At 39.7% G+C, this 25783-nt stretch overlaps 1 protein-coding gene across 11 annotated transcripts in view; it reads right to left on the reverse strand.

Moving 5' to 3' along the window:
• Positions 1 to 25783, reverse strand: part of GIGYF2 (GRB10 interacting GYF protein 2) — a 71026-nt gene that overhangs the window by 39243 nt on the left and 6000 nt on the right. For 9 of the 11 annotated variants that reach the window (XM_065748181.1, XM_065748180.1, XM_065748185.1 and 6 more), the window contains exons 2-7: positions 20358 to 20435; positions 17859 to 17988; positions 16184 to 16279; positions 11153 to 11261; positions 4974 to 5085; positions 4346 to 4386 (exon numbers count right to left, since the gene is read on the reverse strand). In XM_065748181.1, coding sequence (XP_065604253.1) covers positions 4346 to 4386; positions 4974 to 5085; positions 11153 to 11261; positions 16184 to 16279; positions 17859 to 17988; positions 20358 to 20398 — 529 coding nt within the window. In that variant the 5' untranslated portion in view covers positions 20399 to 20435. Of the gene's footprint in view, positions 1 to 4345; positions 4387 to 4973; positions 5086 to 11152; positions 11262 to 16183; positions 16280 to 17858; positions 17989 to 20357; positions 20436 to 21387; positions 21480 to 25783 lie in introns of all 11 variants that reach the window. The other 2 variants (XM_065748178.1, XM_065748176.1) reach the window with 2 other exon arrangements.

Genomic DNA, 25783 nt, shown 5'->3' on the forward strand with positions numbered 1-25783 from the left:
TTTTCTACTATCTTCACTCTTTGCAGATACTGGGTTATATCTGATTTCAGAGGGATGAACTCACTCTTAGGAAGTATTGCCAACCTCTCACGGCAGTGAGAAGTACCCCTGCTGTGCTTGCTTATTAAGCAGAATTGTAAATACTATCTGTAGTTTTATCATTCCAGCAAATGAGGAGAACTTATCTCCTCGTAGGGCTATGAAGACACCATCAAAAAATCTTGATGTATATGGCAAATGCTGACTGGCAATTTTTTCATATTTGGAAATGATGAATAAATTATTTAGCAGTGGAAAACAGACCATTCGAGATGAATGCATGTGCTTTTTTGAAAGGACAGCACATTTCATGCATCCTCAGCTTTGTGCTGCTTCTCAAGTAGGTCTGACTGTGGAGGACACACAGCGTTCGCATGAGAAGTAGAACTGCATCCATGTGCATTTAATGCTTTTTAACATCAATGTTTGCCTCCACATACAGCACAAAAATATTTACAAAGACACTTGAATAAATTTTAAAATAAAAAATTAAACTGCTTGAGACTTCTGTATTTAAGTGCTTCACAAGTCTGTTGCAGTTAAGATTGAAATCTGAAGCTCCTAAATAATTTAAAAAGACAGAATAAACAGAACGCTGAATAATTATTTACCAGCTCTTAACAAAAGCAATGTCTATTATATGTTCATACTTGGACAGTCAATTTTCTCCTTCTACCACGTTATTTTACATCTCCTTTCTCAGTACACTGGGTTGGAGAAGTCTGACAAACTAAGAACCAGTGCAAGAGCAACAGGCTGGATTTCTGTGTCAAGCTTGAAATAACTAAGAGCAACCTTCTGTAAGGTACTGCATTTTCTCTCTCTCACATACTCCAGTCTCAGACAAATTCACTCATATAATCTCAACAGGGTGGCACTATAATCACATCCTTTAGAGCCAAAGCTATAAAAAGCTATTCCTAATTTCAATTAACATCTTATCACTGTGGGTTGCTTCATCCAATTTCTAAATTGACACGAGACATGAAAGTTGTCCCTTCTCTTTACAATCATTTACTGCACATAGATGTGGTTTAAAAGGGGGTACAAAAGCAAGTATGAAGAAAGAGTACATTTGGTATACCTTATCTGCTATCTTCAAATGCTACATTTTGGAACATACAGCTGAAGAATACGGCTGAAGCAAATGAGACATACAAACAACTGTGCAGTCAGCCATCCCGTAAGAGCTGCGGAACAAGAGGTAGCACATCCATGTTACATTCACCATTCTGCACAACTGTGAACCACAGAGGTGGTTCTCAAGCACTGGAAACAGGCCACAGTGCAAATCAGAATACAATCCCAGAAAACACTGCTCATGAGCATGGATGCAAAACTGCATTCCAGGCTTTTAATAACACCACAAGAGCTAATCTGTGACAAACCTTCTTTGGATATACCTACCTACACTAGTGAGTTAAGGAAGAAAAACAAGACAGACAAAATGAAAGAAAGTCAACATCCTTGTGATATTCACAGGAGCAGCCTTTTTACATTCAAGTCTTCTTAATCAATAAACACACATTAAACAAAACTAAATCAGGTTCCACAACTGACTTTCTAAACATCTTGTTTAATCCACAATTATTTCTTACTGGTGGTAATTGCTGGTAACTACTCAAATCCCCAGAGCTACTAAGCTGGCATTAGTAAAGAGGTTGCACAGAAAATTAAGCAGCTTTCGTCCAACTCTAAGACAGCTGCGATCCAGAAAATAACCTGCTCATTTTCTTTGCTAATGGCCTCAGCCTTCCAGAAGCAATTTGCCATCTATAAAGTCTGTCAAAACTTCAACAATCCACAAGAGACACTCAAATACTTTGTGCATCTTTAACTTGCAACTGAAGTCATTCATGCTGAGAATGAGCTAAATGTGAACTTGCAAACTTAGAAGTGTAAAACCCCACTGCAGAACAGTATATTCTTCAATATTTGAGAAGCATTCCTCTGCTGAATTCTCCCCTTTGGTCTCATGATTTTTAATTGAAAAGTTCTTGCCTTGCCACCCATTATGAGTGCTCGGAAAAGCTTCCTCTCCTCCTTTATTAATTTTGTAATGTGATTACTCTGAACAAAGAAAATTAAAAAGTTGATTATGTAATTTGAGGCTGATCTAAGGCCCCATCCAAAAGCAATGGAAAACTGAAGCACAGTAACATTGAAACTAGGAATTTCAAGCAGAAAAACAGAAATCAACAGATGCACCTCCTAGAGCACATTAGCCTACACTGCAAGCTGCATGTAAACTCACCCCACAACCCTGCTTTAACTACTATGCGAGTGATACACTAGTGCCTGGAGTTAACAAGGGACTTCTTTGGGTACATCCATATCCTTACTTGATGACCTAAGTATTTTGTTATTCAGAAGCATGTACATAATATTAGTTACCTATTTATTAATCAAGGCTTGAATCAAAACAGATCAGCATGTCCTATGCATTCCACCTTAATATTTTGAAGGTAAAGAGGAAATAAATGGTCCTCCCAATTATGGAGCCATTAATCTCAGAGCAATAACTAACATAAATAACTAATTATTTTACATTAAGATGTCACAAAGACTCTACATCTCTTGTCTACTATATTGTGCTATTGGTCAAGTAACATCAAACCACAGGAGATGTAGAGGAGGAGCAACCAGGTACTAGGTAAAGTTTAATAACCAGAAAGGAAGCACCTCATCCTTTAAAATGAACGTCTAAGAAAGCACAAGGGGATACCAGCTTGCCAGAAAATCATTCACAAAAGATGCACTCTGAAGTCCTGATGACTGCCAGTTATTGCAGACAGGACATGCTGAAGTAGGTGCAGCACTAACACCCATGTTTGGGTCCAAGCCAACTTCTGTCAGAACATCTTGCACAAATTAAGTTTGAGTTATGTAGAGAAACACATCTCATGTCAAAGTGACCAGCAATAGTTTCAACAGCCTTAATCAGAAATGTGGCAAAAAGTTCAGTCTGGATCTTGAAGTGCTTGATTTTATAAGAGAAAGGGAGGAGCTAAATAAATAAGCAATGATAGTAGATACTATTCCTGCTGCTGCCACATCCGTTTTGTTTCTTGTTTAAAAAAAAAAAAAAAAAGAGTCCTGAAACTTCAGCAGTACTTCTTTCTTTTCCCATTCCCCAAAGGTCTCTGACTATTAACTCACAGTGAAAGACTTCCACTACTGGAGATGTAAAGAGGGGTAACCTAAGAGAAATCCCAACTTACTCTTTTAGGAGCAAGCCCTTTCAAGGAAAAGAGAAGCAGCAGCAAACTAGCACCACTTTAAATACAAGAAAATGAAAAGCATTCTTTAAAATACATGAAAAAGAAACAATATGTGCATTGAAAGAATTCAGAAGGCTTTAAAAGGAAACATCACACTAAGATTCCTGAAAGCATGGGCCACCATGGTAATCAGGATTACTGAGATAGAAACTGATACGACTCTCTCCCTCAAAATAAGCAAAAGTACTGACTGCTGTTCAGGCTCTAAAACACAGATCTGTCAACCTCCAACTGCAATTTACTCTTTTGGGTGCAACTTGCAACCATATTTGCTGACCTATGTTTTTCCAACACATTCACTATGGAGGCTGCTCAGCCGAGACTCCTCCAGAGTCTACTAAAAAGTCCAGTAAAAGTTTGTTGGCAGTCCTGTCAAGAACTCCCACTAAACAGCTGCAGTACATGCATGTGGAAACATACCACAGAGGAAGGGCAAGGTCACATCAGAGAGCAACCAGAGCACAGAGGGGAACCTTCCTTCTTACCACTCACACAATGCACGTTCTACCAAAATGGGTATGTTCCACTTCCCAGGCAACAATACACTCCAACTCAAATTCAGCTGAATAATCAAAGACACACCTTGGGTCAAAATTAATCACTTCTCCCGAAAGTGGCCACACAAGTGAGCATACAAGAAAAAACAGTTGACATGGTCCACAAGTTCTGGATACCAAAATAACACACGCCAGGAACGTTTAAAAGCTGTATTTAAATGGCATATTCCACAGAGTACACACAGAGCACCCACAGAGCTAATCAAATCAGTGAAGGCTCTTCTCAGGTGCACAGGAACTTTGCTCCAACTACAGTCAACACACTGTAGTTGGATAAGTAAAAACCTACTTGGGGCAGAAGCAACACTGAAAACACATTCAAAGTAAAGCAGCACAGAACCACGAACCTTCTCGTTAACAATAAACTCAAAGCAAGTAAGAATACTTTATATACATATAAGCCCTTTCCCCAAAATACATCCTTGCTCCTCCCTCCCATCTTCTACCCATACAGTAACAAAACCATACCTGGATCTTTTCGCCCTGGTTTTTCAAAGCGTCTGTCTCCCCTAGAAAGGCAGAATAAAAGTTTCAAATAAGGTTTTAGAACTACTCCGTTCATTTCAGGTAGGAGGGGTTTTTGTTTATTTTGGCTTAACGTTGGGGTGTTTAGATTTTGTTTGTCATTTTTAAAATCAGACCTCGATGGAAAGGATTTTTACAGGTCCAAATAACAACTGAGATCTTCAGAAAAGCCAATACACATGCATCCTTTAGCAACTAAACACATTTAAGCGTGGCTCTAAATCCTATCAATGCAATAGTGTCAAGACTAAAAGATGAAGTGAATCCTTGAGAAATCTGTATCTTTATCTACAAGACACTGATTTCCATCTTAGTGTCCATCATTCATATTCTCTTTGAGTAGCTCCTTCTTCCCAGGAATGTGTCAGAGAAATATTTTGCTTAAGTACTCTTCTGGCTGCTCCCTGAGTTTCTAGAAAAACAACTGCTGGATTCATCCGAGGAATTCAGACGTGCACTCACAGGTATGCCTAAGCAGCTTTCCTAGAATATTTTTATGAAGCTAAAAGGCAAAAATGGAAGCTGAGCAGATGCAAATAGAGAACTTGAAAGGGCTAGAGTTTTCTGTTACCTTTCCTCCCAACTCTGTGATCTGTGCATTTCCCTGCCCCCTCCTCGCCCAAATCCACCCTCCACTTCATCAAAACTTCTTTGGTAGAAACCGCTTTCTCCTCGGCCTCTGCCTGAAAAGACAAAAAACACAAATGTTTGAATAAATAAAAATAGAAGTTTAGTCAGGAATGTTGCCCTTTCCAGTCGTCCCTGTGAACTTATCTTGCATTCTCAAACCCCAGCACAATTATCTGGGGGAAAAGAACAAAAAAGGATCAAAGACTCAAAAAAGTTTCATAAAAACTGCTATCAAAGAGCATGAGATCAGATAGAACAGGCAAGCAATTCTGCAACAAACAATTCAGTGCTGTGCAGAAAAACACAAAGCATACATACCCAACAGAAACTAGCAAACAAGGATGCACTGCTCACAACATCCACGCAGTACGTGTGTGCTTTACACGCAAAAAATCAGGCTGCTTTTAAGAGCAGCATTCTGTGTAAGGGCACCACACTGCAGCTGTGCTTATAACTATTGCTGTCACGGTTAACAGGAGAGGAGGAAGCTTCATCATCACACCATTCTTCAGTTACAGTGATTCCCAGCAGAAATCCCCCAAGAGCAGCAGGAGAAAAGATGCACAGGCAAGACAAGTTTGTGGTACCTTCCAGCACTGGTTAGATAACTGGCCAGAATAAAGTTTTCCTGTCTACAAAAGGTTACAAACTCTGTTTCACAAAGTGCTATGGCAGAAGAAATGGGGGGTTTTAAGCATTACTATTTCAGGAATCCAACAGAAAGAAAACAATACAAACAAGTGAAGTAAGTCAATCTGCTGCTGGTTGTCAGGATCACTTCATCCTGTATACACATGCAGTCACTACATAACCTAGTGCAAAGACCTAAAAAACCACCTGATAAATGAAATTCTTAGCTACTCCATTATAGAGGAATTGTAATTGCTACTGTAAGCCTCTATCCTTCCACATTTCCACTCTTAAAAGAGAACACACCCCTAAGGACGACGTGCAAACCAGGCCAGGTATGTGGAGAATACAATGAGACAGAATGAGCAAATGAAGCAGGAAATCTAAAAAAAAAGAATTTTAAGAATGGACTGCTGTCTTCAAAATAAAGTAATAACAACAAGCTGTTAAATCTGAAACCATGAGACTCCAGGATCCATCGAGGAATTTAACTATGTTTTTGTCTTATGGAAGAAAGCTCTTAAAAAAAAAAAAGCAAAGAAATGAAAGAATTAAGGCATTTATAACAGTTGTTTCACTACTACTCCACACCAAACCTCTTGCCAAAAGTTCCTTGCCATACAATAAGAGATGCTCAGATACATGAAGAAACCAAATAAAGGGAGTCTGTGAAGTTTCTCCTGCTTTAGAAACAGGGTTTTATACATCCACTGACAAAACCACCCACTTCTGAACACCAGCAAAAACAGCAGGAGAGCTCCCTGTCACGGAGATGTGGGCTTGTTTACCACAGGGTTTTGCTCACAAACTCAGATCAACTCTGAAAGAGAGACAGGCTAACACTGAACACTGATATGTGACTGAACAATCACAGATCTCTAGTGTCTGATCTAGTAGTGGGCCAGCCTGACAAGGGCAGGGGAGTTGGATGATCTCTAAGGCCCCTTCCAGCCCAGGCCATCCTATGATTACATCTGGCTCGGGAATTGCATCAAGCTGCAAATGTCTGGAAGGTAAACATTTGTGAGATACTCCGCCTTCATGCCTCTACCTAACTCTCTTTTTAAGTCTTCTTGTTTGGAAATTACGAGAGACAGTTACAGAGCAAAATGAAGCCCTGATTCAGCACGGCAGTTCTATGTAAGTGCAGGTGGAGACAAAGACACTGAGCAGTCAAGGCAAGAGAACAGATTAACAATGACCATACCAGAAACACGAATACCTTCACTACAGGAGGTCTGATACTACAAGGCTGACAAAAGCTAAGTGCAAAAGTAAGCTGCAAACACAAGGAACAGTAAAAAGATGGCACAACACCAAGAGCAGCACGATGTCAAGGCATTATGGGTTCCCTAAAATCCACAAATCTTCAGAGATAAAGCCCAGGAAATTTTAAGCATCTCATATAACATTCCTGCAAAGTAGAAACTGGGCAGAGGAGCTCTCTTCCCCTCTCTTGTATGAGATAACAAAATGAGAACAGCTCACAAGAGAAAGTCACAGGCAGTCAAAGCCAACGCTGAGTCGCCTCGCATCTCTGAGGTACTGAAAGTGAAATAGTTGGAATTAAAAGATAACCTTGCAAAAAAAAAAATCCTGACAAAAACAACTGATCTCAGCAATTCACCCCAAAGCAGTCTGTGGGGTCATGCTATACTTCAGTCCCAATGCCATGCAGCACTAGAAAGGTAGCTGAAGCCACCTCTGTCGCCTGGTATGGCCACCCTCCTTTGGCACGTTCTCGAGGAGACACTGCCCAGGGATGCTCGTTGTTAGACATGTGCACCTCCAACAGAAACCAACCAGATCGCTGCAGGGGAACCACACAGCACTGAAATCCATTCCACGAGCTACAAGAGCAAGCAGTTAAAGAAAACTGTGGATAAAGTCAGTTACACAGTAAGCAGATTTCTCTAAGTAAATGACTCTGACCAGAAAGTGCACACTAGGACACACCTAACACTGGTAACAGAAAATATTTAATAAAACATAAGCTTGTGGTGATGATAAAAACACATGCAAGCACAGTTTGCCACTGTCTTTTTATGCCAATAAATCCAGAGCCACATGCTTATTTCCTCAGAGTGCCACTTCCAAGCAGTGGTGTGGCATATAGAGATCCGAATGTGGAAGTGCTGTAGAACAGAGGAAGCATCAAATGCTAAGTCATGAAACACACAGCAGCTGTGCCACTTGGAATTCAGTCATTCCTTTAAAACTTACATCATTTTCACTGTCATTATAAAAGCAATGCAACAAGCAAGTTCATGCAACTGGAGGAAGACAAGTTTAGGAGCAACTACCACAGCATACTACACAGGAAGTGTAGTATGCTGTGGTAGTATGTATACCACCACATACTGCACAGGAAGAGCAAAGCAGCTGTAGGTCGATTCCAGCTTTTAGTTATGAGAAATGCTCATTTGACACCATTCATATGCTTCAAAAAAAAAAAAAAAAGACAGGTAAGTGGAAAAGGGAACAGAAGGGGAAAGAGATCTAATGAGAAACAAAGCGCCCTATTTCTGGGACTACCTAAATCTCTACTGGTCTGAAGCTCTTATTCATGAACGCTGACATTCCAGTCCAACTGCACAAAGAACAGGCTTAGCTGCACACCACAGGGAGCTCCCAGGAAAACAAGTCAATCAGGAAAAGGTCACGTGCAAGTGCTTGGATTGCTTTAGATGATCCAACTTCAGAACTGAATTACAAGTTTTGGATTCATATTCTGACACAAGACACATGCAGCACTGGCAACGGCAGCTTCACTCTTGCAAATGGTTTTTATGAGCAAGTGACTTGTAATTCATCGCATGGTCAAAGATTAACACAACAAACTGTCACACAGTGACCTCTTCCAGATCAGCCAGACACTATCCTCATAAAGTATGAGATGACTATGGAGAAGGTATTACCAAGTACTAGTTGAGGCTCTAAGTAGCTGGAAGTGAAGTTACACTTAAAGAGCTCCAGCAACCTTTAGGGCAGTTTATCTGTTCCTCCCTTCACCCATCTTTGTGGCAGATTCCTTCTCACATGTCCCCAAACACTTAGTTTTTGAAAACAATAAACAGTTTTTCACCCTGCCTCAGTGAAGAAACTCAAATCTCAGGGTACATGCTAGTTCCCCCTGAAGCTATGGCTGTGCAAGTTGTTTCAAGACACAAATCTTGCTTTGGTAAAGCTGAAGCAGGAAACCAACCAGCAACAGCTTTGTTGCATGTGATGATGCAAACTCTGCAAAAAGCACCACGTATTGTTTTGAACCCAGACAATTTTGCATGGCAATGAAGGAGAATGTTTTCCAACTATTAAGCAAGGCAATTCATTTATTGAACAAGCATAGAAAGATTTCCAAGTCCTTTTCATAGTACTCTGACAGAACAACTGCATATAAAGCTGCTACCCGCAAGCCAGGAGCTACTTTTACAAGTTGCTTGTCACTAGTCCTATGCTAAGTCTTTCAGAAGTAACTATTAGAAAATAAGTCCCCAAATACAAAACCATTATGTGTCTAATAATTAAGAATTTTTGTTCTGGCAGAAACCCTGAATCTGTTTGCTGAGTTGGAGCAGCTTTGGTAATGCTCATCATGCACAGAGCTCAAGGTCAACAGCTCCCAGAAAGCAAAGGGGCAGAGCAGAAGAACCAAGCTGCAGCCAGGATCAATGAGAGGGGAAGCTCAGTAATTCAGTGTTCATCTGTATCAAGAATGAGAAATGAGTGAGTGAGAAGTGACAAGGCACATCCTCTGTTGCTCAGCAGGAGGTAAGAGTGATTCAGCAGCCTAACAAGTACAGCATGTAAAGATTCATACAAACGAAGAGAAAAAGAAATGGGAATGAAAGCAGAAAAGTTGAGAAAACCACAGCTAACATTTCTTAATTCAAAAATGAAGTAAGGAAACAGGATTACACACAGCAGAAGCTCCCAAATGCTTTCAATAATACTGCATACATTTTACACTTTTCATAATTAACTAAACTTAACTGCCAAAGTTTCCCATCACATATACATTAAGCAATGGCATTACCAGGTTGGGAGTCATGCTCTGCTACGCTTAACCCTGTGACCCCACTGAGACTACTGAAGGCAATTAAAAAACATCTCACTCTCACTGCATCAGGATAAGCACTCATTGTTAAAGAAATAGAAGAAAAAAAAGAAAATAAAAAAGGAAGTCAAGCATGTTCTTAAGATCGAAACTAGAGAGCACACAAATGGTCATATGATCTCAAATCACCAACTTTTAAACAGCATTCATTACATTTCAAGAATCAAGCCTTACTGCATCTGGAGAGAAATAGCTAGCATGTATTCCAAGGGAAAGCTAATCACAGGTGGTAGCAATGCAAGATGAACATTTCAGGCACATCACAGAAAAAAAAAGCAACAGTGTTCAAATGTAGCAGGAACATAAAGCTCAGATAAGTCTCCTCCCACGTCTACATACACACAAATACCTTTTTCATTCCAGTAAACCCACAGAATTTGGGCAAAGCTAATGATAAGTAAAGGGTAAGCAAGACAGAATCAGAAGACAACCTCAACAATTAGACATATATGCCTTAGCTGAGAAACAAGCACAAGAGGACATACAACAGCCTACAAATACCTAAAAGATGTAAAACCAAGGAGGGAACACAATTAAGGAGTGAAAACAAATGACAGCACTAATCAAGTCTAGGTAAAACTCTCACCAAGCACTACACATGGAAGAAAAGTCTGAAGATGTTATTGAAAGCTGCACCCATTAAAAACTGGTAAAATAATTAAATTAGATAAGAACATAGTAGAACATTCACTTGAGCACCTGTAAAGACAGAATTTACATAAATTATTACTCTTGATGATATTTTTAAACTATTAGCTTCCAGTATCCTATATACAACCCATCACGTTCACATATAAATAGAGTAATGTTCACAGCAGTACACATACTGAAAGGGAACCACTAAAGTTCAGGATTTAACATTGGTTTGGATTTAGTGACAGTGCTTGAGGTCATTTCCCCATTCACCTGCAAATACTTGAAGTTGGTCAGACCTAGACACCAACAGCAGCAATGCACTAAAAATTTTTCCCAAAACAAATTTGATCCTCCCATTATCTCCTTGTGCTTATTCTTGTCATATTAATAGATGAAAATGACTTCTCAGAAAATTGAACACCATCTACAGTTATGATGTCTTAACCAGACGTGTGGATTCTTCTGTCTGTCCCCACAGATCAGTTTCATACCCTTATTAAAGTTATGTGTAACAGTCCTGAGCAAATTCCCCATCCCTACTCAAAACTACCTGTGCTTATGCTCTCCATACCCAATCAAAGATACAAGAAAGGCACCAGACATGCACTGGGACAGCGTGCAGAACTACCACCAAGAAGCCAGCCTTCATTCTTTGAAGCTACCAAGCTTCGTCTAACACCAACTGGAAGTATGAACCTGCACGACCTACACTGCAGGACACCCCACTAACAGCTCACCTCGACCTCTGGAGGAACTTCGACCTCGAGGAGCCCCTACCACCGTTCCTCCTCCACGTGTCGTCAACCGCAAGACAGCAGCACTGTTTACAGACATCGAGAAATTCCTCTGTCAAGAAAAAGAGAGGCAAAGTGAGATTTGATTAAAAGCACTTCCCATTTCATAAATATAGCTCAACACCAGTTCTGCTTTCCTCACCTCACCAACAAGAACCATTAACAGCTCATATGGTCCATAAAAGCATCGTTACCAATATCATTGCTCCGAGGCTACTTATGTGACACTTCCATGCTCTACAAGGTAACAAGTGAGCATCTGCTCATTCATCAGATCATTAGGCTGATTAGAACACCAGCAGCTTTAAACGCTGTCATTCAGTTGCAAAGTGTTCACACTTCATTGATGAGTATAAAGCAATAAGGAGCAAAGAGCAACAAGATCTGAATACAATTGTATGCACTGCTTCTATTCCCTTTGAAGAAATAAGTACTTTTTTTCTCTGAACACAGTAGTAACATTGTAGTAACGTGTTAAAGGGCTCTGAAATGTCACTGATGCTCATTTCCAGTAAGACAGTGAACATTGGTACAATCTGAATAAGCAATAGCTAAAGAAAAAGCCCTTTCAAACAGAGTACAGATAACTTTAACTCTTTCCCCATTCTCTGAGCACAAAGAGTTGGAAAAAAACCCAATAGTTCAGGCCTGGAAACAAGATCAAGAAATATTAACAAGCAAACCTGAATTCACATGCTTTTCAAATGCAAGCTTTAAGTAACATACAGAGGACTCAACAGCTGCCCTTAGTTTCTTGATAGAACATAGAAGAGGCAGACTGCTTGCACAAATTCATATTACCACACATTTGAAGATCTTCAAAGAACAAGGAGATGAGAAATTACATCTGAAATCTACATTGCTAACACCAAAACCAGCAGGAATCTGAAGGAATTTTTGCCTGCATCAGAATCAGATCTAATTGCTTGGTACGCTCTCTCTACAAACAGATCTTGTTCAAGAGAGAAATGGTAAAAATTGAAAAAAAAATCCAGTATCAAATTCATAGCAAAAATCTATAGCAGAACAGCAAGGTCAGCCACCAGTAAACATGAACTGATTTCCCTAGCTATCTCTTAAAACTGATAGCAATCACTTCAACATCAAGCCAAAATGAGTCACCTAAATTTGCCCAAGTAAATCACTACCTTTCCTGCTGTGAATACTTCTGAGGGCTTATTTTTAAACTTTTTCCACTGTTTATTTGGTATTGTTTTTAAAGCTCTGGACATCTATGAACTGTTCTACAATACTGTAGATTAAGTTCCCAAGAAATATATGCCAACTGTGGGCTCTGTTTGTTGAGAAGACATCCCACCCTGCAAAGCACATGGAGCAGCCAAACAGAATGCTCTGTGCTCAAAGCAGAGAAACAGGAAACAGCATTCAGTAAAGTCCATTTACAACAGCTGGTCAACTACTTAGTTTGAAAGCTGATAAGGAAGATAAGGAAACAAAGCACTACCATTTTTCTTAATTAAAAGACGAACAAAAACATCCATCAAGAGACTGCTTAAACTGACACTTGTACAAAATACTGTCACAAAGTGACAAACTCAAGTTTTGTTTTACAGCCATTTTAAAATCATTACCTATTATCTCTACTATGCACTGTCTCTTAAGAATTGATTTTGTATTATTCACCCATTATCTTTAATTATCTGTTTTTCCCTTTTTACTTGTAAGCCTGGATACCAATACAAACACAGATCAGCCTTCAGTTTTAGATACAGCCTTCTGTCTTCCATTCAGACCTGGATGAGTCTTGACAAGTGCTTCAGCTGTACAAGCTCCTACTCATCTAAAGCATGCATTAGTTCACATCCAGTACTGGATGTGATGATCCAATACTGAAAAAAACGTTAATCATTCACTGCTCTGTGTAAGAGATTTCATGTCTTATTTCTCCATTTAGAACAAGATCAATGAAACTTATTAAAAAAAATTAGCTGACTAGCCTGCCTGTTAACACTGAACAGATTCTCCCTGTTTAACTCCTTGTGGCTTGCTGTGGCGAAGATGCAACACTCAGAACATGCCTAATGATAATCTACAAAGAAACATCACAAAAGGTAACACAAAAGCTAAGTCACAACAGCAAAATGCCTTCCTGCCGATGAGAACATTACTTCAGTGTCCATTCCTGACACTGAACAGTGCAAAACCACTCTAAGAGGGTCTCAGTGCATTCTTTCCTAGTAAGTGGAAGATGTCCCAAGACAGAAAAAACAGAAACAACTGTACACACACACAAAAAAAGATATTTACTAGGATCCTGAGACTGCCTCACTCCACAAGCAGATTTTCAGATTAAGACAACTGAATTCCTTCCTAATACAAACATGAACAAGGAAAACAAATTAAAGGATCATATGCTACAATACTGCCAGTGGTGGCCTTGGAAACCTCTACTAAAGCAGCCTGCTGAAACCCCCTCTCCAAAAGACAGACACCTTGGAGTCAGATGTTCTACAAATCAATAATCTCATGCAATAAAACGTACTATAACATGAATCAATTGAATTCTACGTTAGCTCACCACCCTCATCACAAATGGTGTTCTGCATAATGGATACAATGGACCCGTGTTTGTTTGAAATATATCCACGTCCATTAACAGAAGATATTGCAGACACAAGTATTTGACTACAGTTAAATTCCATAGGCATAAACAAATACAAACTTGAATTCATACCACTGATATGATTTATCACTTACCTCTAAAGACCATGTTTAAATGTACTTGAGAAATGTCATGCTACATACACAAATACAATGCAGTCAGGTGCACAACTCTCAGGTTGCAAGCAGGAACTGCTGTGAATCCACAGCTGGACTGCTTCAGCTTCTACTGAACACAACTGTGCTCAAGTTTGTGTTCTAATTACTGTTCTCTCTAGGACTCTAAATCACTGTCCTTCAAGTTTTGAGGAAGCTAGACTGCCCTCAGTACTCACAAAGGAGGAGCTGAGTTCTTTTAAACACTGTTATCAGACTGACTGGAAGGAATCTTCCTGCACCACGACTACCAGTAAAACCACTCATTCACTTCAAGATCACTTACAAACACACACCACAGATCTTCAATGATGAGCAACGTTAATTACATCATGGGGGTACAAACACCAGGAATTTCTGCTGCTTTAAGTAACACTGTTTGCTTCACATCTAAAAAAAAAAAATCAGTCACCAAGGGGAAAAACAGATCCAGAATAGCTTAAGAAAAAAAAGACAGTTCACATCCTGACTACTCAGAAAGCATTAGAAAGATTTAAAACAGATATATGGGCCTCTTCTCACAGATGAACACTTCTATGGAGATTGCAGAGCACCGTTAAGCCCACCATTAAGATCACTGAAAAATTACATGTGAAAATGGGCAGAAGAAAACAAAGGCACTGCACAGCATCTCCTCGGAAGTTATCAAGACTGAGGAAACACTGGGCACTGCCACAGAGCTCCACCTAAAGGGGGCCTACAAGAAAGCCACAGACAGACTCCCTACAGGGAGTACAGCAACAGGAGAAGGGAGTAATGGCTTTAAACTGTAAGCTCAGAAACCACTTGTCACATTAATCTGTGCCAAGTGGCTACTCAGCACACCTTCAATAACACAGCCTTAAACTCCTATTATTCCTCCTGGATAATATCGTGACAATTAGCACAAGTCAACATTCCCTTTGACCATAAAAAGCTTCTAGTTCAATGTCTAAATGACTCCACTGTTATTCAGAAAAAAATATACATACAAAGGTTTATTTAACACCAAGATTCAATGTTCTGGTGTGCTGCTGTCTGCCTGGCTGGCCAATTCCTGGGCTCACTGACTGGATCCTTCCTGGTTCTACCAAAGAATGGATGGATATCCTCAATCTCAGTTGCCTTTTAAGACAACTCTGTTAAGAAGTGCCTACAAATGCATTCACAAAAACATAAATATGGCTAATACAATGTCAGAGGACAACTAAAATGACAAGAAATACAAACCAACACTGACGAGGAAGGAACTTCAGAAAAGGTGAAAAGGATGTGTCAGAATCCCAAGACACAAAGATGATGGAGAAAAAGACAAGACAGCAGGAGGCAAAAGAATGAGGATGCTCTGAAATCCTAAACATCATCACTTCACAACTCCACCTAAAAACAAACTACACTCTAGTCAGCAAAAACACCTGGGTTTCTGCTATTAGAAAACAATAACAACCACAAGCCACGGTATGGTAAAGTAAGAAAAGTGTAAAGAAATAATACAGACAGCAACTGCATAATTAGAAGTTCTGAAAAATCATAAAGAGAGAATAAGTTCAGAGTCAGAAATCGGAGGCACTGAGACAGAGCGTGGCAGATTGCTTCCCTTGCTATGAACTGGCTTGGAAGGGAAGTAAGGAATTTCAAACTACTTAGAGCAGCCAACCTTGAAGAGGATCTTGTTGTGGCTACCTGTTCTCACCCTTACATTTTTCACTTATAACTAAGGAAACCAAACAAGAAAATAATCAAGCAGCTGCTTACGTATGAAGCAGTTAACAATTCTTTGGAATTTTTAGCTCTATTAATAGGCAAAAAAATTCAACACTTCTCCAAAGACCACAAACTAGTTTCCAGAACTTAGATATTTCAAGACAGTAGCCCAAAACAGTAGAAAGTTTCACTTACTTGAAAATGTTGTGCAATTAAAAATAAATAAATAATGAAATACTACTTGGATGATGACCCTGGATTTAATAAGTTGTTCTACTGATGGCAGAGCAGTGTATGCAAACATTTGTTCAAACTTAAGATAATCCATGAGTATAAATATAATTTAGCATGTTTTCAGAATCCCCTTGCTTTAAGTCTACCAATCTCAGATGTGGGCTGTAACAAATCGTACTGTTTAGAACGGAGGCACAGCCTTTATTGTCCTTTTGCCCTAATGACAGTCTACGTTTTTACTTATTTTCAAGAATCCTCTCTTTCTGTAAGGATACAAACCTGTTCTTCTTCTGTAAAAGGTACAAGTGCCAGTGGTGGCAGGGGCTCCTCTTGTAAAATAGGCAGAAACTCCTTATCCAGAAGGTCTGAAGGTATCTGTATGGAAGTAAATACACAGTTACTTGATTTGCCCAAGTAATTACAGTTTCGTGAAAACACAAGAGACATCAATTTACACAAAAATTCGTATCCTGTCAACTCTCTCTCCACCCAGTACAGCAGTACTTCCAGTAACATAATTGGAGTGGGTGCCACTCCACTAAGAATTTACTTCTCCAGAAAAAAAGTCTTCTGGACAACATATCCAAAGTGTTCACCACTCACAACTGAACTATGTAAAGCACCATGACCATATATACCAAAGCTTTAAACTGCACACAAGCCCAACCAAACCTGAACAAGGTGAAATGTGAACTGATAAACAAATAATGCCTCTCTAAGCACAGTGCACATTTGTACCTAGATTTTTATTTAATATAATAACTGAACTAATATATTGTTTTTGAGGTTTTGATTTTAAATCAAGATTTCCAACTTACAATCAGCAAAGAGAAGAAAAAAAGTAAATTAGAATTAAGCAATGAACACTAATCATGATTTAAACACAAATGAATTAGAACACAAGTTTTTAATGGCAGGTCCATCAAAAGATGTGACCTCGAGCATGCAGACAACATGCTACAACTGCCAAGTAAACTCTGACCATGCCAACAGAAAACAGTGCTTCGAGAAAATCTAGCTTAAATTGGAAGAGAAAAAGACTTCTGACAATTTTAGTTGAAGTGCTCTCCCCCCCCAACCCCTGGAGAACCCAGCACTGTATAAAAACACCAGTCAGTTCTTACCAAGAGGGGTGCATCCATCTCTACCAACAAAGCTAATCTGCAAACTGAACCAAGTGCTCACTGTCCCTCCCTGGCTCACGGGTAAGGTTCCTGGAAGGATTCAGACTTTCAAGTCACTGTGTGTCTGCTGCAACAATACACTAATCTTTGTTTATCCCACGTTTACACACACAGCAGGAATGACTCCTTTACCTGAAACGCCCTCAGAAATATGACTCTGCTATCAACAAGAGCCTTCACTTCTAATTCAATTAGGTGAATGCTCATTTATTTTTATTTATATTGCTATACTACATGTGCTAGACTGTATTTGTGACGTAACTCCCAGAGAAATGGTGAGGACTGCTGACTGGGCTCATTACCTGCTAAACTTAACTGACTTAAGTGAGAATAAACAGGTAAGAGCCCCACTTATTTTTTTTTTTTAAGTGGTCTGTTAATATGAGTGATTGTCTGGATTTCAAGTTGAATCAATGAATTCTTTTAACAATATTAAATAAAATCCTACCAAGGCAAGCAAATCTGCTTGGCTGCAAAGGGACTTTAACCCTCAGTCACTTGTGGCAATAGATTGGATTAAGACAATCCAGGTGGGGGGATGGGGGGAGGGGGGAGGGTTAACCTAAGGAGTACAGGAATTTCCCTTTGGGGCAAAAAAAACCCTAAGCAATTAATGCATTAGAAATGGGATCAAATGAACACATAGATCTCTTCTGTTCTCTGCCAAGGGATATACAATGTGTGTTCTTATCCATACAATACAAATAACTCCCTCTAATCACAAGACTGTCCACATACACACGTCAGGCCTCCTTCCTTTTCCTGCTTACCTTATTATCCTTTAGAAAAAGTGCCAACATTTCTTCTCTCCCATAGCGATAGTCTGCTAGTTTGTACTTTGGCAAAGCTGGAGACAGAGGAGGGGATGTCACACTCCCGCCACTAGACAAAGCTCGCAGCCTAAAAAAGGCAGAGAAAGAGAAATAGAATATGGCTTCATCTCTGCTGTAAACTCTTCAGAAATTGACACAAAACAAATCCAGTCCCGAAAGTAAAGCAAAGACATTTACAAGTCTAACTTTAAAACACAAACTTGGTGCTTGAAGAAGAATGAAAGAGCTTTCCTCATATTTTCTGGTAGCCAGAAGCAAAATAGTAAGGTATATATTCATATACACACAAACACCTCCATGAGCACTTCAATCCCTGAAGAACTCTGTGTTGACTACATTGTGAAGTAGCTACATCCCTGAACTACTTACACTAGGTAAACAAATGCCAATTGTATTATCTATCTTCCAGTCATAACACTGAGAACAGGTGTGTTTTGGTTTTTTGACTCCTAGTTAAAATTCTTACCATGCTACTGTCAGCAACCATTCATCTATTCTAAGGAAAAAGGGTTAGACATGAAACAAAGCTCACTGTTTATTAAAGGACAACAGATTTTACAATGAAGTTTCTTCCTCTGTCACTGCATCATCCAAAACCCAATGCTCTGAACTCCTTTTGCAGCAACTAAAATGAATGTCATTTCTCACCACGTATAACTCATTTCAGTAATTCTACGCACAAGCTGTACAAAACAGCCACACTTCCTTTCAGATATATTTCAAGCCACAAGCTTACTTATACCAGATATACTCACTCCTGGATTTGGTCCTGTCTCACACAGGCAAGCTACTCAACCTCTTGTAGACAGTATCTCACTGTTATGTGACATCATACTCACTCCATCAATTAATTAATCACATTCTGCACACTCATTTCCCCAGCTAGCCAACCACCCCACACCTTCAAACCTGAGGAAGGTTTTACAAAAGGACAAGTCAAGAAGCAGACCATTCACTGCAGCCTCCCTGCACCCTAATCAAGTATAACACCACAAACTATTCTCAACAGTTTCAAAATCCTTGGAAAGGAAGGCTGTCTAAACTAACATACTGATTCAACACTTTCCATCTAAGCAATGAAGCATGTTTTGTGGATTATTATTTTCTAAACTTCATAGAAAGGGAAACTGAATTTCTAAATCCAACTTTTTTTAGTTTGGTGCCACCCAGTGGCAGTTTCTTTACACCACATCCAAATGGGAAATGTCTGAGGGGGCATTATTCAGAGGATTAGAAGGCTCAGTGTAATGCCCAACACCAATCCAGATTAAACATGACCTGGAGTTTCACTATTAAGATGTGATACAATAGTGTAGGTGACACGCTGGAGAATACTGTAGCACAAATAATCATTACAAATCTCAGAGTTTTATTTTACTATTTCTAAATTATTCTAAAATTAAATGGAAAATAAAGTTTGGGGCTTGTTTTTAAATGAGTTAACCTCTACACACACACTTCTTTTTCCCCCATACAGCCATGGCTTTCTTCCATCAACAAATCTAACAATGTCTGTTATACTTCAGAGCATTCCAACATAAGATACCTACCTAGTGGGTATATTTACAGATATAGGCATTTTATAGTATTCCTTTAATCTAACTAATTAAACTCAATTCTCTCGTTGCTTTTTGGGCTGCAAATAATGTCTTTATTTAATACCCTACAACTTCTTTTACATAAATGTGCCAGTTAGTATGAATGCAGTGTTGTTGTAATAGTCCTACCACATGCTACGCAGCAATTATGTTTCCTGTAACCACTCCACACACATTTATGGATCCTATTACTCTTCAGAAACCATACCAGCTAAAGTCACCTGCAATTTCAGTCTGGAATTATTTTAAAAACTGGAGCAAATAGTGAAAAATAATCACACTTGTGCAGTTAGTCTTTGGCCAGGACAACGCATGTCAGACAAACATCAGTACAATTATACAGCATCACAGATGCATTTCCCTTTAAGGCAGCAGTTGACTACCTGACACTTTTCCATACAAAAATACAGGAGGTGATGAGATCAAAAGGCACACTTTTTTTCATGTATATTCATACTGGGAAAAGAAAGCTAGCTCCAGTACAGAGTTCAGTCCATTAAGGACAGGGTAAGAATTTCCTTATTAGTACATAGCACATGGGAGGAACAAACTAGAAAGCTGCCTACCACACTTAGTGTATGTATCCCTCTGAGATCATGCACATATCCCTCTCTCAGTATTTGAGAACATGAATTGTATGCACTACCATGACATGGAGCAACTCATTTCAAAGACAATCAAAAAATAATGAAGGCTAGCTTTATCATAACTGCTTTCAGTCACCGGTCAGAGACTGCAGCAAAGCAGTAAGGAACTACAACAGCACTATGTGCCATTCACTCTTAGAACCCAGTCAGTCCCAAAAGTTCAAAACATTCTTTTTAAATTAAAAACTCACCATTCAGGCCCGAAGTTAAGTGTCTGGGTTTCTGCTGCCATTGTTTCTTCTTCTATTCCTTTTTAAAAAAGCTTGAACCTGAAAAATAAGAAAATAAGTAGATTAATACAGTCCTCCAAAAGTCTCCTTCCAAACAAAAGCACATCTGGTCATGCAAAGAACAGAAGAAAATGACTACAGGATTTTTCTTTAACTCTTATTTTTATGGCATCCATTTCAGCTCTCTAACACAGACTCATTTACTAGAATTGATGCAGTTGCTTCTATAGCATCCTTTGGTCCAAATTCCACTTCACAGCTCCAACAGGGCTGGATCAGTAGGGCCTGAGGAAGCTGTTTGTACAAGCAGCCTCTTGGCAAATTGGTGATTACCACAAGGCAGCCAAACGTGGAGAATTTGACACATAATCCTCTTCTGTGGGAACAGTAATGCTTAATTAATAGAACTGCAGCTTCCTGACAATAATAAGATCTAAGAACAACCACTAGATTTACAGCAAGAAAGACTTGCCAGTCGAGTGTCAGAGTATTTGAGCTACTTTCACAGCTCACTCATTTTTCAAAAATAACCATCCTAACAAATGGGAATAGCCAGTGCCATGACACCCTCCTAAACCTGCCAGCAGGTGCTAGGACTTCTCTCATTCTTAGCTTTATTAAGCAAAAAAAAAAAAGCACAACTTAGGACATGGGCTGCTCTCACTGCTCCCTATTAGCCAAGTTGCTGCAGGCACTAGTGAAGGTCAGGTCAAAGTTCCTATATAACACGGGCATACAAACAAGGGCAGACAATGGCACTCTGGACAGGCAGGAACAAGACCAATGGAAAGCTACCAAGTTCTCTGAGAAGCAAGTCCAGCCCGATGGCTCCAGAGAAGTGGCTTTTGCAGGAAGAAAATAACAGCTCCTCTTCCCTTCCAGCAAGAGCAAACCCAAATACGAAGAGGAAGTTTTTGTTTTAATTTCAACATCAAGCACACTGTAGCCAAAGTCCCTCCCCACAACAACAAAAAAGGATTGGAAGCATTACCTACAGAAACTGGCTGATTAGACTTCAAGAACCATAAAGACAGATGGTAGGGAGGGAGCTTGGCTGTATCAGAACTCTGTTCCTTAAAAGACCTAAGGATTAAATAAGGAGCTTGGTAAGTTTGTCTTTACTTAGCATGAAAAGATGATGGAAAAGAAAAAAAAAGATGGGCAGATAAAAGCAGGAAAAGGTCATTAGCTACTAAAGAACAGAGAAAACAAACGTAAGCAATTCTTAATGTATATGCTACTGATGTAATTATACTAAAGGCCAAAAAATAATAGTCTGAAAGCTACAAAATACCAAGAAATGCTAAAACTGCTTGGGCAAACCTCATCCAGATCTCGTGAGTGTATATACTACAGCTGTAAAAACCCTTGCAGTCTAAACCCACCAAGCAAAATTTCACATATTTTTGCTACATACCATATTAATTTTCCCCATCCTTTCAATACAATTTATGTACACATCAGTGTGTTTATTCTCCCAGCAAACCTATATAATGAAATGGGATTATCACCACTACATGCACCAGAAAGTAACACAGATTAAAATTCAAGTATCCAGGTAGTCTCACAGGTCTCATGTGAGATGCCTTTTTTTCTCTTAAGCTGCCAAGAGCTCATGAGAATACTGAAGGCAAATCCACTCATCGGTTCTGCAAACCAAGCTACAAAGGTGAAACTAGGTGCCCCAAGGAGGAGCCACATACAACAGCCCTTTCTTTTATTACTGATACCACACTAACTTCAGCATCAGCTAATGATCTCAGCTTCTCTGGTGACCCACATAGGTTGTCTGCCCCAAGTCTCCTGTCTGGAACTCCCTGGCCTTCAACAGGAGGATTTCAGGCCTTGCAGGAAGCAAAGGGACAAACAGAATGCACTGAATGTCAAACTGCAATGAAAATGCAGCTGAGGAGCATCCACTAAAGAAGAAAGCAATAAGAAACGGTTAAGGGAGTAGTTCACTAGTTACAGGCTCCCTCTCTTCAGCCTCAAAAACAGAGGCTGTTGTTCCATCTCTCTTTAACAGACTCCTCAAAGCCTGCTGGTCTCATCTCACTGTGATACAAACTGGTCTTGTCCCCCATTCTGAACACCAGACTTATTTGGGAACCCCTCACTGACTTCCCATTCTCAGACACATTCAGTGAGATTATCTCCTCCCTACAGTTAAGACCGCATTAACATGGAATTGAAAGCAAGGCACCTGCAAGTGGATGAAATCACAGCTGAACAAGACAAAAGCCCACAGCAAAAACAATCAGAATGGCAGCAAAAGATGTAACAGGTGTATAAAACCACCCAGAGATAAGGTGTACGTGGACAAAGAAATCACAGGCAAAACAGCACTAAAAGCAAATCGTTGAAAATGGGGCACTACAGAAACACACAACAGTTTGGGAGGAAGGGACAGAGGAAGAGCAACGAGGAGAGAGGCCTCCAGCAGGCAGCACACGCAGACAGCAGGTTAACAAGAAGCCACACTAACTGGAAAGGCAAGTAGGGACAGGGCATGAGGCACTCACACTGAGATGGAGGAGTCAGGGTGGAGCAAGAGAGGGTGAGCAATGAAAAATTTATGACCTGATCATTCATTCCCTTTTCATTATTCTGCCCAAGGAAAAGGCATGAATTTATCAGGTCTTTAATATCTAGTTAACCTTCTTAGACTCCAAACTTAAATATTAATTATTAAAACGTTAATTTTGGTCTTTAAGAAACTTATGCTTCCTCCTTACTCATCAAGGGTGACAAATCACAAAGAGCATAAACTGATCACAGTTCCTCCTTGACGTAATTTGACGAGGGTATATCCCCTTTTTGAACTGCAATAGTTTTGCAAACAAAGGTTTTCTCCCAGTTAATGGCTACTGATTGAGGAATCTGTGCAACCACAAATGGGCCAAGGGCACACAAGGAACTTTAAGTAAGAATTTGAGGCCACGCTTTGATTAAATACCACTGCTTGGGCAATACTACCTAAAGACTTCCCAACATGCTTTCCAAGGAAAATCTCTTCTCCGAGACTCGTTTCAAATCAGGTCAATCCTTGACCAAGATGCCAGTGCAACCCTACGAACAGTCACAGCTTTCCACAGCAGTTTTGGGGAAAAAAAAAACCCATAAACCAGAATTCAGTTCTCTGGGGTGGTGTCACAGCCACAGCCCTGCAAGCAGCACATGGGACTGCAAAGGGACATCCATCAACCCATCTTCAACCCAAGGACCAGGCAGGGAAAAAATACCCTAATTTGTTAGCAGCTTAGGGCTTTGAAAGTCAGAAGTTCATCCACTGAGCACACACAACACATAATCCAATAACGTTAAGTCGTTAAGTGGCTTTCACTCACAATTAACAGGTAATATTACAGGCAGACAAGTTGCTATCAGCAACGCTAATCCCACTGCTTCGCTTTAGGTACCATATTTGAGCAAGCTCGTCATTTTGTACATTATTTTTCATGACTTCTATTTGGGATCTCACAACTGTGTTGAAGCTTACAGAATTATCTGCTTCAGACAAGCTGGAACTTGAGTCTGTGTGCTCAAATGCCAAAGATGAGATTTCAGTTGCAAAAACCTAAAGGCAGTTTTATAAATACTGTGGCACATGTTGGCCCCAATTGCTATCCTGTTAAAGCATACAGGCAGCTGATAGCTGCCTTGGCAAAAGGTTGGCTGTCAGAAATTCAGAGGTATTTCAACTACCACGTTTTTCAGACTTCCCACAACCTAAAGATCTTACACAAAACTGCCACTTTAAGGCTTGCTCATTACTCACGGGCAGTTAAGATTTTTAGCCTACATTCCCATGACAGAACTCTGTTTGCACTACCATGGCAGTCAGTGTCACCAAGATGCTTGGCTGGCTCAGGTACACATCAACTGATTCTGCATAATCCATAAGCAATGACTGCACTCAGGTCTACCCATCCAATCCTTCCTATGATTAGAATAATCAAACAAGATCCAAACTTCATTGCAATTTACATCTTTGCTTGCTTCAAAAAAAAAAATTTTGTTTTCATTAAGCTGGCAAAAAATACACAACATCCTTCCAGCCCATCACCACTTTATCCTGCCATCACCAGCTGTCTGACTGAGACATTTAAGAAGAGTATCCCTTCCTTCCAAGGTAGCTCTGTTGCCTCTGCAGGTTCCCGACAGCCCTTTTCACTGAGAAATTGACTAAAAAAAAAAAACAAAAAACCTGGAGAACTGAAGAACACAGTGAAAGTCTAATGCAAGTAGATAAGAGCAAGGAACCAGGTTTTCCTTAAACTTGGAAAAGGAATTTAACAGCTACATTGCATCAAGATGACACAACTTCACCCTCAGCAAGTGGCTGAGCATTCAACAGGCAGCTACTAGAGCCAGCTCATTTCACTGCCCTTCACCCAAAAGGGTACAGATCCAGTTACCACTAACAGTGATTTTCATAAAGTCTTGATATACTTAAGAAAATCCCAAGCCCTGCGTGAACTAGGCTTTAAAAGTTTCAGCACAGTGGTAAACAGGATGACTCAGGTGCTACACTATCAATCTGATATTAATCATCAGCTAAAGCAGGCAAGACTGACTAAAGGATGCTGACAAAATTAAGGCCAACCAACGTGGATTTATGGAAGACATTTAAACAAAACATACTTTAAGAGCAGGTACTTCATTGCTCCAGTAGGTGGAATAAATTTTAACTTCTCCTGGACATTTCAATTAAGAAGAACACTTTTAAAAAAGACCGAGTCATTCCCAATGCCTGTTAAGTTTCAAATCTCCATAACCTACAGTGTTTTGTTTTCCTTTTTTTACTTTTAAGCCTTCTCAGGTAAAAGAATCTAAAACTGATCTTGGAACACAGATTATCCTCAAAACAGAGGATACAAATATATGCTATCCTCAACTTCTACAGAATTTCTAACGTGGGCTCACACTGCTTCTAAAACAAAAATAGGTATGGTAATGCAAGTGACACATCATCAATAAAGCCATTATGAATTATTCAATTACTCTGCCCAGTATAGCAGGTCGCATTTAATAGGACCAAGCATCCCATCAGAAGACTCACAAGCAGAAAATGTAAGCGATACACAACAGATGCAAGGCCATTCTGGAAAAACACAGCCCTCAAACCGACCTCAGATTTATAACAATAATCAGCTGAAAAGGAACACAACACAACGCTGAGCAGAAAACCTAACACAAACCACTGAATAAACAGAGAAATACAGATTAAATTCACTCGGTATTTGCCCACTGCAGGAGTACTGTTTTCAGTTCTGCCCTCAGTAAGGCAGGAAGGCTGATAAATCACAAAGCGCTCCGAAACGGATAGAGCATGACAGATATGTCTTGCAAAGGAGAAAAAGACAAAAACAAAGCTCTACTTGAGC

This window comes from Cyrtonyx montezumae, unplaced genomic scaffold, assembly GCF_038088225.1.
Source record: "Cyrtonyx montezumae isolate F1298 unplaced genomic scaffold, pur_monq_1.0 scaffold_5, whole genome shotgun sequence".
Lineage (NCBI taxonomy): Eukaryota > Metazoa > Chordata > Aves > Galliformes > Odontophoridae > Cyrtonyx > Cyrtonyx montezumae.